At 41.8% G+C, this 18,096-nt stretch overlaps 1 protein-coding gene and 1 non-coding gene across 2 annotated transcripts in view; one reads left to right on the top strand and one right to left on the bottom strand.

The window, feature by feature from the left end:
* The window catches only part of RNF138 (ring finger protein 138), a 31,351-nt gene extending 27,115 nt beyond the window's left edge, over window positions 1-4,236 (bottom strand). The window contains exon 1 of the mRNA XM_054583506.1: window positions 4,049-4,236. Within this exon, the coding sequence (XP_054439481.1) occupies window positions 4,049-4,158 (110 nt within the window). The 5' untranslated portion in view covers window positions 4,159-4,236. The remainder of the gene's footprint in view (window positions 1-4,048) is intronic.
* An 8,396-nt stretch (window positions 4,237-12,632) lies between these two features.
* On the top strand, window positions 12,633-12,736 carry LOC129078948 (U6 spliceosomal RNA). Its single transcript, XR_008530019.1, has one exon. It is a non-coding gene; the product is annotated as a U6 spliceosomal RNA (small nuclear RNA).
* The last annotated feature ends 5,360 nt before the right edge of the window (window positions 12,737-18,096 follow it).

Genomic DNA, 18,096 nt, shown 5'->3' with positions numbered 1-18,096 from the left:
TTATTATATTTATTTATTTTAAAGATTTTTATTTATTTATTTTTAGAGAGAGGGGAAGGAAGAGAAAAAAGCAGGAGGAGAAACATCAATGTTTGGTTGCCTCTCACGCTCCCCCAACTAGGAATTTGGCCCACAACCCAGGCACGTGGCCTGACTGGGACTCAAACCAGTGACCCCTTGGTTTGCAGGCTGGCACTCAATCTGCTGAGCCACACCCACCAGGGCTACGTTAGCTTATGTTAAAAGATGCCTCCTTATAAAGATGCCTAAAGGCAAACAGATTAGATTTCCATTTTTAAGAGTCTGGCAAGGCATCACCTTGTTATTACATGTGATTTTCATTGTAATGGAACTTACTTCTAACAATACACAAGAGTTATTTATTTCCTTGACCATTCACAAAAGGAAAGAAAGAAGGCTTGTTTCAAAGAACCTCTGAAGACTACAAAGCACACCACCAAAAGAGAGAAATACCTTGCTACTATGCCAGTCTGTACCTTCTTCTGAAAACTGACTTTGAGTACCTAATCAACTTTAATATTCTTAATTCGACTTTACATGCTTTTCAAAATAGTACATCTGACCTAAGCATCTGACACTGCAGAAGAATGCCTTCCTAATTTTTCTGTCTCCACTGTCACACTCCATCCTGGGTTTCCTTCCTATCCTGTCCATTCCTTCTCAGGCTGCACTTTTCTTCACTCCATGTTTAAAAATGTATTCACCAGTACTTTCTTCTGTCTAGTCTCTCTGCTACCTTTCAATTTATACACCTCTTCTTATGGCTACATCCGTACTCAGTTTTAGATCCATGTATTCCAGACCTACATACACAAACCTAGCTAATGAGAATACAATCAAATCTTACACAATATCCTTAAAATTTTATCAGAAATCTCTTCTCTCCGGTCCCAGTATCATTACCTTGGTTCAGGTTCCAATCATTTCTCTCTCTGACACAGCAATGGATGACCTCTTCACTAGTAGTGGGCTCACCACTAACAAGCTGGACCCCACTACGGAAGTGAACTTTCTAAAACTGAAATGTGACCATGCTTCTCTTTTGCCAAAATTTATTGAAGTGTATGGCTTTCAGGAAAAAGTTTTGGTTTACACAGTAAGTTCCTCCCAATATCTCTAAACTCTATCTCCACTGCAATCATCCTTTGGCTTCAGCTAAACTTTGTAGACCAGATATAGTCATTCTCTATAATCCCTGCTTGCCTCTGCATATGCTGTAAACCTAATCTGGGTATTACCCAACACACCTGAATACCTATTCTGACCTAAAGTATTATTTCATCAAGGAAATCCCCCCTATATTCCAAGGCTAATTTAGATACCTGCTCTCAATGCTCACATAAAATTTTCTACCTAAATCTCTTTCATATTAATCACATTCACATATAGGTCTTCTCCATTAGACTATTAACAGTCTCTAGCACTAAAGCCCTTTATATTCCCTGTAACTTACATAAAGAAAACATTCAACAATTGTTGTTTGAAGGAATGAATGAGGATTAAATGGGAATTTAAATTTTGGTGGTGTTATTCTAATGAAAATAAACTTGCTTTTTTGACTAGAATAGTAGTGGGCAAATGCTTTGCTGTCACTGAAATGGTAATGAAAATTTACTTTTCTACCCTGATCAGTGTGGCTCATGGGTTGGGCATCCTCCTGAAAACCAAAGGGCTGTCTGTTTGATTCCTGGTCAGGGCACATGAGGCAATCGATATTTCTCTCACATGTCAGTGTTTCTCTCCCTCTCCTTTCCCTCATTCTAAAAATAAATAAATAAAATCTTTTTTTAAAAACAACTTTATTTTCTAACAAATCCATAGTGCCACAGTGACCCAAAGCATTATCACCTCATCTCTCACTACCCATCAATCAAAAACTGACTTTGTTAGCTAGACAGAAATTTGTTTGTAAGCACAGTCTTGTCCTTTCTGAAAAGAACAAATGACATTGTAAATTTAGATTATTTAAAACAGAATTCTATTTTCCCACCGCACTCTTCCAGTCAATCAGGCCCTGTTCCACTATTCCCATCCTTTCCAAATAAAACTTCATCCCCCTCTGCTTCCTTTAATTTCTTGTTCAGCCAGAGCAAATGTGTGTGTTGGAGGTTTGGGGGTGGGGGCAAAAAGAGAGGAGATGGAGGAGGGTGCTAGAACAGTGTTCATTCCTCTCAACCAAATCTGCTCTGTATTTCATTTCATTTCCATATGTAGTCTGATCACATCCACGCCCAATGAGTTGATCTGAGAAAGGTCCTCCACAATTATCTCCACTCTCTCTTCCACAACCTTGAGGTCAAGCCAAATTTCAGTCTGATTTTAAATGTCCAGAAGGGAAGTAGACTGGAGCAAACTGCTTGGAATTTTGAGGGGAGCTAGAGATTACGAGTTCTACAGGGTCAGTGACCCAGAGGATAACTGAAATGATTCTGTCCAGAAAAATTTACTTCCTCTCACTTTGTCCTTCATTCCTTCTTCCTTCCACCCACTGCAAGCACAAGCACAGAAAAGGCATCAACGTATGAGCATGAATACTGACAGATTAAAAGCTAAAAAAACATGCATTGTACCCTAGCCATTCAAAATATTTTTCTAACAATCAGCATTTGTTGCTCCAAACAATAAAGGAATTTCACACTGTCATTCATGTCCCTTAAACAACACAAACGTTAATGACATAACTTCTATCATGAAAAGCCACGTACTCTTGGCTCACATCACCACAGAATAGAATAAGGTAGACAGTACAGTTAAGATTGAAGATCACAATGAGAACAGCCGGTATCAAGAAACAACTGTAACAAAATTTCCGATTAACCCCAAATTCAATCCATTCTTTACAAAACTATAGAACCTCCCTCTCTCCCAAAAAGAGGGGGAGGGGGGAGATGGATTTAAAAACTTGTTTGATTCTTCTCAGCTACTTGCACGTCCACAGAACTTTTAAGCCTGAGTGTATTCTTTTGAAATAAAGATTTGCAGACCTCACCTGCCAGAAATTATTTTGTAAGTTTTGGAACGGAGCCTGGGAATTGGTATGTTTACTTAAAAAGTTGCCCAGGGACTCTGATCGGCAGCCAAATTTGTCAGAAGTGCCTTTACAAGAAGGGCTCCTTCCAACCCTCACTGACACTCCAGCAGTCTATGAAATTACAGAAGCTCTTCCTACAACAATATGCCAAATCAAACAGCACGACACCTCCCCTAACCCCGCCGTGTCCTCCCGCACCCGCAGGGTTACTGCCTTATTTTCAGGTCATTCCTCCAAACAGCAGTCTTCCTTTCTCATCTCCACCCCTGTAATAACCAAGTAATAAGCAGAAGGGTAACAAAGGGAAACTATCACTTCAATACCCGGAAATCCTGTCACTTCTAACATATGAGAGAAGAAAACCACCTCCATAGCATTCTCACGAAAACCCCCTCTCTCTCTCATTCTAACGTGTACTAAATTTAAACGAAACAAAACACTTTCCAGGGTGGCCTGGTAAGCAGGGTTGGAAGGTAAGACAAGAGCTCTTAGATTTGGAAAGGATGGACGAAGATACTAAAAGGGAGAGAAGGTAAAACTTTAAAGCCGGGCAGCTCACGGAGTGGGCGAGCGGGCCAGTGCCGGCACCTCGCAGGGTTTTGACACTCGACACCCAGCCTTCACTCAGGTTGCTAGGAAACAAAAAGGCTCCACGTTCCCTGCCATTGCTCCCGGGCCGGGAGGAGAGGAGAGGGGCCTCCGGGGCCTGAAGATGCCACAGGGAAGGGCCTGGGCACTGCCCCGGGGGCGCTAAAACGAGGTACAGCCGGAGACCTGGAGCTCGGGCTGAGGGGCCGGGCGCCTCCAGAGGGCCGGGAGCTCGGAGGGAGGGTGAACCGGGCTCTCACGGATCGGGAATGGGCCCTTCACGCAGAGCCGCGCTCGGCTAGGCCACCGCGAGCTCCGCTCCTGTCAGAACGCAGCCCAGGGTCCAGGGCCGGATGCTGGGCCTAAACGACCACCCGGCAGAGCGCAGAAGAGGGGGCGTCTACTCACACGTGCTGACAGGCCGCGGTCCGCACCGGCGTTTTGAGCACCTCCTGACAGACGGGGCAGTAGAAATCATCTTCGGTGTAAGAAGTGGCCACGGAGAGGTCCTCGGCCATGGCGAGGGTGGTGAATCGAGGCGGCAGCAGAGGCCGAGGTGGCAGTAGCGGCCCGGGCCCGACTCCTTGCGTGAACCCAGAGGGGGAGGGGAACCGTGTGAGGAGGTGGCCCGCGCCAGGAAGGGGGCGGGGCGAGGGCGGGGCGGGGAGGGGCGGGGCGGGGCGAGGTCTAACGCGAAGACACTCCGGTTGCCGGGCGAGCTCCTAGGCTGCTGCTCCGGCCAGGGAGGGACCGGGAAGCGGTCCCTGGCGGGAGGCCGGGGTGGAAAAAAACCAGCGATTGGTTTCGCTTTCACTTCTACCCCTAGTTGGTACCCACATGAAGCCGCACCCCTCGATTGGGAGGGGCGCCCGCAGGCCGCGGCCTCCCGCCGGCGGCCACTCCGGTACTGGTACTCTGGCACGCGGCCGCGGCTCCACCCCTACCCTACTTGTCCGCCGGCTTCCCTTCCCAGCGCTTTTAGGCACCTCGTCCTCACCCGGAGTGTCTAGCCCGGAGGCTGTGTCTCCCTGACGCCACCCACTCTTTCCCGCTGCTCCCTGCCCCACCCCTCCAGTCCTCTTCTCTCGCATAGACACTCACTTGGGAGCCCCGCTGTGGCGTGGCCGATGGATTTGTCTCCCCGCACGTGGCGAAAAGAGGTGGCCCTGCGCCGGCCTCGGGCTTGTCCCGCCGCTGCTCCCTACGCTACCGAGGCCGGGAGGGGAGTGCCGGGCACTATGCGCCTCGCTCATCGGCCTGAAGCGGGGCCGGAGCCCGATGTGCACGGTGCACCGGGATCCCACCGCCCCCTCCAGCAACTCTCCGGTGGCATTGCGCTGCCTGTCGTCTGCTGGGCAGGTCACCGAACCCGAAGGGGCGACGAGCGCTGGCGGAGGAATGGGGAAAGGGCAGCCTCCATAGCAACGGCGCGCGGCGCCTTCAGCAGGTTGTGACGTAAACAGCTGGGTGCCCACCTGTATCGCCCCCACCCCGCATTCCTACAGCGGGGACCTCATTTCTCTCACAACTGTCAATTATATTGGGGTTTTCAGGAATTTTTAATCAGAAAATGTCATCCCTAACGTTAAAGATTTGGCCCTTACTACTTGTCCTTGTCATAATGTTCTGATGGTGTCAGGTTGTATTATGAAGCAATAATATCCATTTTGGGATTTTAATCCCCGGGGTGGGGGCAGAAGGGACGCTCCCTTTAGGAGGTTTCGTTTTCGCCCTTAATGTAGACTGATCAGTCACAGCTGCGGATGCAGTCTTACACCTACACCTTTGTTTTGTTTCGGTTTTTGATAGCTTTGAAGAAAAATGAAGTAGAAGCATGGATCAAGACATTTCACCAACGTTATTCACTCTGTTTTTATTTATTTATTTATTTTTTAAATTTTTGATTTTAGAGAGAGGGGAAAGGAGGGAGAAAGACAGAGAAACAGAGATGTGCGAGAGAATGATTGGTTGCGCTCCTCCACCGGGGGTCAGAACTGCAACCCAGGCGTGTGCCCGGGCCAGAATGGAACTGGCGACCGTTTGATTTGCGAGAGGACGCCCAACCAACTGAGGCACACCAGCCAGGGTTGTTTTTATTTTTTAATGAACGCTTAATTTGTTGATATATCCACATAACTGATAAATCTCTAAAATGGAATCAACCACATGAAAAGATTAAGGAGAATCTGGAACATCATAAAGCATCTTCAGTTAGCTTGGAGGGGCAGGAGTTAGGAGAGGTTTCATTAACATGCTGTATTAACACTCTCCACCATGGTGTAATTAAATCAAGAATAGAAGCCACTGAAGGGAGCAGTTAATTCAATTATTTATTGTCTAACATTGTCCTTGGCACTGTATTAGATGTTATGCAGATCTTACAAACTTTGCTCCAATCTAGTTTACACTCTTGAATGTCTATGAAAATAAAAGGACAAAAATATGGTATTTGCAAAAGTATTAAATTTTTCATTAACAGTGACTATATTGAGAGTAGGAAGCGGAATGATTGGATTTGTATGGACTTAGAGAAAACTTTATGGAGGAAATGGATCTTAATGTGCATCTTAAAATTCCTCATAGAGAATAGCACTGAGTTCTGTCTACCAAACTGCATTTTGTATTTTTTTTCCTCTTCCTTCCTAACAAAAACAGTGGAAGTGAAGGATAGTTCATTTTAGCTTCAGACTTCTGGGAAGAGGAAGAGCACTTGATACGAGTGGCAGCTAATAGCACTAGTCCACATGCTTTCCAAATTCACTTATAAAATGGTTCTTGGAGTCCACATTTCACCTTTTTGGTAATATATTTCCAATCATTTCACTCATTTTGACTGCTTTAGGAAGTAAAGTATACTTTCTACCTGATAAAGTGTTTCCCTTTACTTACTGGGAATCTTTAACCAGAATATTCACTTTGTAACTGTATTTGCTTTATTCCTTCTCTTTAATGGCAGCCTTACTAATGCCCTAATTGAAACATATTTCTGTTGCTTTCTCATATATTCTAAGAAGTAATTTGGCATACATGTAAGCATAAAGTCAGTATGTGGAAAACTATCAAAAATGTGGGTATAAGGACAAATTGGTTAACTTCTAAGAGTTAAGCTTAGAAAAATAAATCATAATTGCCAGACAACACAATCTTCTGTCTTGGCAGCAATTCATGTGAAAAACTATTTGATATTTTTATGGCAGTATCACGGATGTACTCAAAATACATTCAGCCATGAAAGTAAAATGTCCTCAGCCTCTGGATAGTAAGAGAAAATCCCTAAAGGTTAGAACAATTTGATAAATGTAGTTGCAACAATTTAATTTAAGTGGTTCCTTTAAGTTTAGGTTAAAGCACTCACTCACTGCATGATCCATCTCTCTCAGTCAGCTCCCACCCAGATGGCACTCTGTAGGATAGGAGGGAGGACAATGGGTAGCTAACAAAAACTTGAGACACTCCTGGGGAATATGGGTCTTGAGATCTGCACAGTCTCCTTTGAATTCTTGCTAGACTTTTCTGCAGTGAGGCTAATTTTGGCTGCAACCTGAGGTGCAATAAGCCTTGGGCATTCTGCAGTTATCTACTAATGAAAGGGCTCTGGCCTAGCTCTCAGCTGGCTCAAGGCTTTGTGGCATGTCCTGGTTGATTAGCCTCACCAACACTTTAGAACCCTCTGAATGTCTATCACAATCATCTTCTAGTTCTTTGACCTTCAACATGGCAAGTGTGTTAGTAGGGCCTTCTACTCTCAAAACAGCACTGTACATGGCATCATTTCGGGTCCTTGCCTCTACTACTCTGGGAGGGAGACTTACTCTGCCCAAACATCCTATGTCACTGGATTTCCATGGAGTGTTGACCCTTACGTTGGTTCTGAACAGCCTGTAAGGCCACATGGTTCCAGCTCCCTATCCCTCAGCACTCCCCTCAACTATCTAACAGACCCTCTCCCCATCCCGGCCCAGGCCTGCGGACCTCCCCTTTTTCAACCACATTCTTTCCAACTGGAAAGAATGAACTAAACCCTTGCCACTTACCCTTACCGATGATTGGGACCTCCTGTATGCAAAATACTCTAATCAAATCCACTAAGCAGGTAGTTAGTACCCCAAAGAGATAAATAATTGAATTTAGAAAGTTAGTTTCTTCCTTGACAAAGCCTGGCTTTGTCTTACTACACAGCATGAAAAGCCTGTTTTTCTGGTAAAAGTTGTTGCCTTTGAAGAAGTAAACTAACTGGGGATCTGAGAGATGGAACAGGAGGGACGCTCATGTTTCACTGGTCACTGGTTACCGTTTGGTATCCTTTCAAATTGGTAGCATGTGCAGTGTTAACACGCAGCTGTTTTGCACAAGTACTGTGCTGCTAGTCCTTTTTCAGCTTTGTCTTTTCTGATTGACCGATTACTCTGTCCTGAATGGCCAGTTGTTAATTTGATTCCAGTTGTTAAATATTTTAAGCATTACTTCTGACCATGTACATAAATAAACTTATTCACTGAAGGCCTATAATTTAATTATTCAAGCCTGTGTTGAAAATGTTCTTCTTTAAAAAAAAAAAATGAACGACATTCTTTTCATTTCTGTTGAATCAATCCTAATTTCTTCTTTTCCTTCCCTCATCCCACTCAATACAAGAGACAGATGGATGCTCAGACTGAATAGGAAGGAAGTCAAGTGAATAAGAATGTGAAGGGGAAACTCTAACAGGCACTGTGTTCCCAACAACATTCATAAACCCCACTTCCATCCCCCGCTCGAACGAATCACGATCATCGTTCAGGTATCTTCTCTCCTTCTCCCAGCTACATGCTTTAGGAGGCAACATTCATTCCCAGCTCAAGGGGAGAAACCATAAATGAGTTGAGCCAATCTGGATGGGCCACTTCCATTTCTTGCCAGTGATTTAGGCATGGCCATATATTAATAACTCAATTATGACCAAGGAGTTTGTGAGGAGAACTCTTCTGAGGGGCTTTAGCAAGTATTTCACTGAAAGGAAAAACCAGACAAATGGGAAGAAACAATTTCATGCTATGTTCGGATGTTGCCCTGTCTATCTGTGATGCCTGAAACTCTGCAACCATCATGAAATCATGTAAATAATATGCTAATGTACTGAAGATGGCACAGCTGAAAGATGGAAAGAATGTCCATCCTTGATTGTGTTGAGACATTTAATTTAATCAACACTGAAACTGCACTGCCTCTTGTTAAACCCTTCTACTTAAAGCCATCCTCAGTTGGCTCTTCTGTCATTTGTACCTCAAAGTGTCTAAGCTGGACATTTGCTTCTTGACTCTCAGATGCATTTCCCCAGTAGTCGCCTGTTCTGCTGTATTGCTGGAGCTCACCCCTACAAACTGTTTCCCTTTTTTCCTTACTAACTGACTTCTTGCTCTATTCGGTCAGTGGGAGGCACTGATGAGAGAGGCTGGAAGGAAGAAGCCAAGGTATTTCTCCCTCTCTGATAATTGTGATTTATAATAAGAAATATATATTGGGTCTTTGTCCCCATTTCTGGCACAGAGCTCCTAAAACCTTTGGAATTTCCTAAGTGATGAAAGTAGTAAAGTGTCTTTTGTTATGTTAATGAGGTGATTTTTGGAAAGCCCCTAGGCTGCCAGAGGAAGGTCACTGATCACCAGAAGAAACAACCAGGCGATTAAAGGGTTGGAATTTTAACTCCCACGCCCAGACCTCCAGGGAAGAGAGGAGCTAGAGATTAAGTTCAATTAAAATGGCCAATGACGTAATCAATGATGCCTTGTAATGAAACCTCCACAAAAACTTAAAAGGACAGGCTTCATAGAGCTTCCAGGTTGGAGATTGAAGAGAGCAGCAGGGTTCTCAGAGATCAAGGAAGCTCTGCACCCTTTTCCCTGTACCTAGCCCTGTTCACCTCTTTACCTTGCTGTTCCTGAGTAATATCCTTTTGTGGTAAACTGCTAATCTAGTGAGTAAACTGTTTTCCTGAGTTTTGTATAGCAAAAAAATCTAACCTAAGGAGCGGGTAGTGGGAACCTCTGATCTATAGCCAATCAGTCAGAAGCTCAAGTGACAACCTGGACTTCCAACTGACATCTGAAGGGAGTAGGTGGCAGTCTTGTAGGGCTGCCCCCTAAACCTGTGGGATCTGACACTATCTCCACATAGTGTTGGAACTGAGCTGAATTGTAGGATGCCTAGCTGGTATCCAAGAATTGCTTGGTGTGTGGGATGCGCCTCTCCACCCACACAATGGAATTGGGTGACAGATTTTACCCTCTCTCTCTGCTTCTGGCAGTGCTTCATTTCTTTCACGGTTTCAGCTTCAGGGAGACGGCTCTTCCCTCTACAGTCCCAGCCCCTCTGGGCAGTCCCTGCTTTTTCTCAGTTGCTTCTGTGCCTGCTGCACTGTCACACTTGGTCTTTCAGCAACTCTAGCCTCTTCATAACTTGATTTTCATATTAAACGTCCTCTTTTGAAGTACTTACTGAGAGTTCTACTTCTCTGATTGGACCCTGACTCATTTTCCTAACTGAGTCACACTTTAGGAGAAGGGAGGGCAGCAGAGAAACACCTCAAAAGTGTTTCTTCTTCCAGAAAAGGAGGAACTGAGTTACTTTCCATTACAGGTTTAAATTTTCCCTTCACAACTCAGCAAATTAGCACAAATAAAAATGAGATTAAGTATAGAAAATACAGGAATTTGTCCTTTTTTAGTGTACCCCAATTTGGGGCAGTTAAAGTTCAATTTTATAAATATCATTATAAATATGCATTGTCATGCTATTGATATTTAATTTCATGTCAGCTGTATTTTTATGTACTATTATAGAGCTGTCATTTTAAATAATATTCCTATTAGTAGCCCTATATGGCGCTATATGTCCTGTGGAATCCTGCCTCCATGTTACAATTGATTAGAATAGAGGTATATGTAGTCCCAATTTATGCCAGTCACACTCTCCCAAGAATATAGAATTCAGATCCCTATGTTCTAATCAGTCTCCATTAAATGCTTCAATTTGGAAGGTGTGAAAATAGCAGCTGTTTTCTCCCTTGCCCAAGAAGAGGAAGACAATCACAAGAGAGAGAACTAACAATGAAACAGACATTCCAAGTGCAGCTAAAGTTTCCCTGAATAAGGAGGGTACGCTGCTGTCTTAGCAGGCAGAACCATAGACTGGACTGGAAATGGCAACAGATTTCAACAAATCAGCTCACGTTCCAACTTTTCTTTGATTTTTTAAAAAATTAATCTTTAAGAGACAGATAGGAATTTGAAGATAAAATATCCCTTGTCTCTATCCCTCTCCCCTCTTTCTCTCTCCATCTTTTTCCCTTCTCCCTCCTCCTTAGTTTTTCTTTTTCCTTTTTTTCTTTCCTTTACACATTTATTGACATCCTCTGGTCATTACTCTATCCTAGGCTCATAGCCAGGATAAAGGCAATTATAACAAGATTAGTTCTAGTGTAAGAGTGGAGGCAAAAGCCTAACACTCTTAAAAAGCAAACAAAGCCTGATTTTTAAGGAAATAGAACCTTCCAGCACATATACAGCCTTCTTTCTGTACATAAATTTCAGGTATTCTGGCCATTCCCCCTTTAATACATGTACATTAACTACTTCCTCAAAAGGAGACAATCTAATTCCATGCCAGCTATGCTTCTAGAAGCAGTGCTATGAGACCGCTATTTTTCCAATCCAATGTCTCTTACGTTTACCTTTAATCGAGTCTTAATCTGGCCCAGCTTTAATATTTTATGATTCTGCAGCTTTAGACTAAATCATAAATGTTAGTCCTATCAACAACCACCTCTATGTACCAAAATGCAGAGCAAATACAACTACAGTGAAAACTTCCATAGAACATGGAGAAAAGAGAAGAAACCGTAGGTTATGTACCATCTGCTTCTGGACAGTTAGTGAAGTAAAGCAGAGAGCCACTTGGTTTCATGGGCATCATTTGTTTGATTTGGTAGTGGTTACAATTCTGTTGGCAACCAATGGGGCTCTTTGATATTGCCTGCTGGGATCATTTCCATTGCCAGGGGAACACCTAAAAGGACATTAGAATCTCTGACCCTATTTGGGGAGAGAGAAGTGGTATATCTCATTTGCAACTCACTTTTTTTGTGGAAGGTATTGGGGTACAAAAATGGCCCAAGGCTTTCTAAGGAAATAAGACATACAGCCCCATGGATTTTATTAAGTCACAGGCCTGTTATACAGTGTTTTTGCTGGACAATTCTAATAAATTCTAATAGTCACCTATCAGTTTCGTTTTAGGAAAACTTTCTAAAAGTAAACACCAAAAGCTTTCTTATATCAGCAGGGCTGTTAAATTGAAAATCCAAGACGGGGCTCCACTCATAGATTTTGTTTGTCAGCGGGAACTCTGGGAACACACACCCAGTGTAACTCTGACAAACTTTGTCTCAGGGCAAGGTGAATGAAGAAAGTTTCTCTGCTGGGCTGGCAGGAAGCTCTTCTTCCTTGTCTTCTAAAATATCACTCACACCCAAACCGAATTCCAGTTCAGCGTGTATTGCAAAAGCGGTGTCATCCTGTGTGCCAGGCAGGGAGCCAGCAACACTGGGTTGTGACTCAAGGGAGTCAGGGTGCTCCAAATCCTCCATGAGTTCCTTCGGAGGAACTCACATTTTCTGTCAGCATTTCAGTTTTATACCCAAAAAGGGAGTGAATCAGAGAATGATTGGTTTCTGCACCTCAGTCCAGCAAATGATTACTTACTTGATTTGGACCTCAGCATTATCAACTCCCAACTCCTCTTTTTTCTCTACCCACACCCCGAAAAAGCTTGATGGGAGCATACAAACTTCTTGTTGGTAGTCAGGAAAAATCCACATCTGATTTATCAGTCTGGGCCCAATCGGAGAAGAGAAATCGGAACATATGCAGTAATTTGAACTGAGGAAGTTTAATATAAATAATTTTAACTCTAATACATTGGCATAAGAAATAGAGAAATCTAAAGAATATAGAGGTGAGAGTGCTCACTCGTTGTAGTACAGTTGGAACACTATAGAGAAGATTAGTATGGCCCCTATGCAAGGATGGCATGTAAATTCATGAAGTGTTCCTTTTTTGTTGTTTTTTAAAGGAATATAGGGTTGAAATAGAATATCCAAAGAAGGGTTCTACCACTACCACCACCACTAGAGCTAAGATCCAGCCGTTGCCGGAGAGGTCCCAGCTGTAGCTTGCTGGATGGCAGAGAAGTCCCTGTGGTGCCATGCTGGAAATCTGTCCTCTAGGGTCCCAGGGGAGACTCTTCGTTCACAAAGAAGTATCTCATAGGAGTTATTCTGCGACAGTACTGTCCAGGGAAATGTTGGAGGAAGCTGCTGTACGCAGGGGGCTGCTGGCCACAGGGCACTGCAGAAGCTGGGGCTGGCCCTGCAAGCAAGGGAAACAAAACCCTTTTCCTCAGGCAATTTCTCTCTAGTGCCCTCTATTGGCAAATCTTACTATTGTGCCACCTGGCAAAAGAAAAGTATTTAAAGGACCGATTTCATTTTCACGCAGCAGGCAAAAAAGGATTAAGTTTAGACCTGAGAATGAACAGATTAAAACTGACATACTGATACTGACCCAGTGTTGACATTGTGCTCCTAAGTCCCCTAAAGCCTCCATGAGCGTATGCCTTGAGCCTTACCTCTACATGCAAAATCTTAAGTTCTTACCCCACAATCTTTACTGCCCCATACCCCCAACCTAGCCACAGCTCAGCTACTTCTCCATTTTCTCTTATGTTCTACAGTAATGAGTCCACTCCTGGTATTGATTTTTATATCAGTTATGACTCTTAGGTATAAATTACAGAGCCAAACTTGAACTAGATAAGCAGGTAAATGAATTTTAAGGATTCAGAGATATTGCATGGAACCCACATTTGTCAAATTTGGGGGGGGGCAGTGGGGTTGCAAGTAATATAAATACAATAAATAGATTTTTCCAGCTCACATCATTCCAGTGGGAAAGCTAAGATAATGCACGTCTGAAACCAGAGGTTCAAAATATATCAGGATTTTGTTTCTTTCTTTCTCTTGGCTTTGTTTCTCCTGGGTTGACTGTTAGTCTCAGGCACACTCTTCTCCCCTGGTGGTCCCCAAATGCTAAATTACTTGAGATCAAGACATTCAATATGAAAAACAACAACAGCACCAGCAGTAAGAACTGCCTTCTCTTCTTCCTAGGAGTTTCTTCAAAACCCCTCTAATTAAGTGATACTAACCCAGATTGCTGATTCTAATAATTATGAGAATGTACAACCACTGCATCTGGGGGAAAAAAGGAGCAAACAAAGCTGTGTGCCTTAAACTTCAACGGAAGTCTTGAGAGAGACCAATGGGCAGAAAAAATAGCCAAAGGGAGGAGAGTTGTTCAGTTTCTATATTTAAATAATTTATTTTTGAAACCTTAAGGGTTTGCCAGTGAAATAATACTTCTTTCCTAAATTTCACTAACAATTATAAGTTCCAAAGTGGCACAGGAATATATACACACCATGGTATTTGGTTTACCCACATACCAATTTTGTTTGTTTGTTTATTTTGGTAAAAAACTATAACATAAAAATTACCATTTAAACTATTTTAAGAGTATACTGCAGTGGTGTTAACTATGATCCTTGTTATGCAACATGTCTCTTGCCTTTGCCGTCCTGCAGAACCGAAACTCTGTCTATGGAAAAACGAACTCCCCTTTTCCCCCTCCCACTGACCCCTGGCAACCACCCTTCTATTTTCTGTTTCTAAGAGTTTGACTACTTTATTTTTTTTTAGATTGAAAATTATTGTTTTTCTCTGTAAGGTAATTTTAAAACCAGAATGCCTCACGGGCACCCTTGAAATACTGGCAAAAGACAGTATGGTTTTACATGTAAGACTTTAATTTCTTGCATACATTATTACAAATGCATCAAAAGGACAAAGTGAAATACACTTAGAGGGTATCAAAATACAGTAGAAATAAGAACTAAACATTTTCTTCATTTTATCTGTTTACCAGAGTTAACTAAGTTTATTTGGCTACCTAGGTTAACTATGTAGCAAATTACTACACTATATAACCTGGCACGAATTAAACACAACTATTATATATAAAGTACGGTTGTCCTTTGGAATTAGCAGCATACCTCTAATATTACTGAATGAAAGTGAATTAATGCTTTCTCTTTAGGAATTGTACCATTAGACCAAATCTTTAGAACTCTGTCTGACGAAAGAAGTTTGGTAGTTTGGTTCACTTGACAGGTGTATCTCTAAAGAGATGCATCTCTGGCTTGAAGACCTTATGTGTTAAGAGCATCTTGTCTATGCTTCTCTAAATACAATTTATTCACTAACTTATTAAGTATTTATTGAGTGCCTATAGATGCCTATAGTACTATGCTAAGTTGTGGGAAAACAATAACTGGCAAATTCAGACATAGTGCTGCTCTTATTATAATTTTGCTCCCCATATGGACTATGCTGGTAAGAAAAGAATATGCAGAGGATATAAAATAACATAAGTAGTCTGATCCATTTGTCAGCCACTCATTTTCCTATTCACCTAACATGTTATTATGAACTGAATGTGTGTGTCCCTCCAAAGTTCATGTGTTGAAACCCTAATTTCCAGTATGATGGTATCTGGAGATAGGGCCTGTGTTACCTGTGTAACCAACCCCTTCTCCAGCCTGTTGCGATGAGGGGTGTCTGGAGAAGCACAGGGTGACATACAAATGCCACAAGAGCAAGGTAATCTGTAATTCTGAGGTTAGAGAACAGCTGCCTGGAGTAGAGCCAGGCTCCACATTATACCTTAGTTGAGTGCTGGGATTTGGGGGGTTTTATAACCACAGTATGATCTAGTCTGTCTTAACCAATCTCTCCTTGTGGTTCACCTTCACTGCGCCTCTTATATGGTTGCTTTGTGGGCAATGATTAGCTTTAATCGAGACCCAAGTGTGGCTTCTCTGAAACCTGCAGGATTAAAATACCAGATGATTTTACAGTAATAAGGTAAAAATAAGTATTTCTTAGCTTCAAGGATCTCAGATATATGTGTCCCTCAATATTGCCTTATTTATTTCAATATAGTCTAGATGGCAACACTAAGTCTTCCCAACTCATCCTGGTTCCCTTTCAGGATGTCATTCATTTGTGTTCTTGCCTGTACCTCTTCTGAAAAATATAAAAAGCTTTCCTATGTTTGAGCGTATTTTGAACTGGGGTACAAATGACAGTTACAGCCGCCTAAAAGCCGCCAATATTTAGGAGAGTAAGAGTACATCTACATTTTACCTTTTAAATTTCAGTGAAGCCCCTTGGAAGCAGAGCCAGTAAGGCCACGGTGATCAGCACTACTTTGGCCTAAATCAGGGTTACTAAAGCTCAGCACTGTTGACTTTGGGGTATGGTAATTCTCTGTTGTGAGGGGCTCTCCTTTGCAGTGTAGAATGTTGAGCAGCATCCTTGCCCTCTGCCCACATCCCTGGCCAATAGCAACCTGTTATGACTACAAAAAATGTCTCTGTGCACCGCCAAATGTCCCCTGAGAGGACTACATGAAGGTGTATTTTTGTGATCAATATTGCTGAATGATGACAATTTTAAAAGCTTATTTGGTTTCTGTAAAAAATTATCAAGATCAGTTTTTAAGACTAAACACAATAGTCCTAGCTGGTGTGGCTCAGTGGATTGAGAACTGAAGGGTAGCTGGGTTTGATTCCCAGTCAGGGCACATGCCTGGGTTGCGGGCCAGGTCCCCAGTAGAGGGTGTGCAAGAGGCAAACCTCACATTGATGTTCCTCTCCCTCTGTTCCTCCCTCCCTTCCCCTCTCTGAAAATAGATAAAGAAAAAAAAAATAGACACAACAGATATTTTAATGAAAGCAATGGTCCTGCCATTCTTTATTTCTCACAATACGTATTTACAGAAGAAAAAAAGAACTGTACATTTTAAATTCTGATTATACAGATTTTTTTTGCAGTTGCATAAGAAAAGAATCAATCTCTTAATGACTTTTTAAAATAACTTCAATGCTTAAAGGTACAAATTATATAATAAACATTCAATAACTGGAGTAAGCTCACTTCAAAATGAAAGACACTTAACACCCAGTAAAAGTAATGAAGCGACATTGTTGGAACCACAGTATCTTAGGAGATCTGATCAGATATGAACTATCTTTACCATAGATTCACAATCCAACTTTCAACCTACATTATGCAAACCTGGATGAAAGAATACATGAAAGGAACATCTCTGTAGGTTTTTGTAGGGTTAGAAGAATTTAGCTTTTGAAGAATAACATGTATATCAGATTTCCTTTATAAGGCTTTGAAAAAGTTGCATCTTTAGGTGCTATTAACAAAGTGAAAATTTTCATTAGTAGTCAATAGCTTCAAATATTGGTTTTCACTTTTTAAAAGCAATGAATTTTAAGTTCCTTTTTATCAGAAGTTAAAGGCACAGTGAAACAACAAATATTTGCACTTGAGCATTTTAGAACTCAAAATAATTCCAAAGGCAAAAAAATTCAGGCGTCCAGCACCTAATTGTTCCTATAGGTGGCAAAATTATCAAACCAGGAATCCAGGCAGGATGCAGAATTGTTGCACTGAGGTCAACAGTGGTAGGTGACTTAAAGCTTTACTTAACATACGGTATTTAACATTTTAAAGTTTTTTCAAGTTTCACATATTTAAAGATGATTTCAGTATTGCTCTAAATTAATGAAAATTTATTTTCTGGATAGTTAGTACTAATGCTCAGAAATATATTTCTTTTACTTTTCAGGGACTAGATTTTCAGTCTAATGATTACCTCTGAAAAGTTCCTCTCCTTTTGCACTTGTCCAACAGGTTTTGCTTTATTGAATAATCCATCCAAATTGGAGGAAGAGAGGTTGTGAAACGAAAAAGCTGTTGTTACTTGTTCACAGTTATGAAGTCAGTATCTAAACGGGAGGAAATAAAGCCCTCTAAACTTCATCAGCTTTACATTTTTCTAATTACCTTGTAGTGGAAGGCAGAATGGTATGCAAGACTTTTAAGAAGTAATGGATAGTTTATTATAGATATTCTGGGCACCATGATTAAGTGTAAAAATCAAAAAAAGTTTATAAATAATTATAAGCTAACTGCAGCCAAATGACATTTTAACTAGTTTCCATAGCTTGCTTTCTAGATGGAAACATTATTCTATTTTCTGGGTTCATCATTAAAAAGTCAGATATGAAAAAATATAACTATCAAATAAGGACTGGTGGCAAGAACTGAACATAGTTACTTGAAGAACTAAGGCTAAATGGGGGATGGAGGGAGAGAGTATAGTAAGTTATACCACACCAACATGTTCTGAAAATGTTGATATAGCACAACTTTAAAAAAAAATAGGGGAGAATGGGGAGAGCAAATAGAAAATGTTTAATTGTTTTAATTAAATATTGGTGGTGAC

Source organism: Pteronotus mesoamericanus, unplaced genomic scaffold (genome assembly GCF_021234165.1).
Source record: "Pteronotus mesoamericanus isolate MK-2021 breed Mesoamerican mustached bat unplaced genomic scaffold, CSHL_Meso_final contig_74, whole genome shotgun sequence".
In the NCBI taxonomy this organism is placed as follows: domain Eukaryota; kingdom Metazoa; phylum Chordata; class Mammalia; order Chiroptera; family Mormoopidae; genus Pteronotus; species Pteronotus mesoamericanus.
Note: the sequence above shows the minus strand (reverse complement) of the source record. Positions and strands in the feature narration are given on the sequence as shown.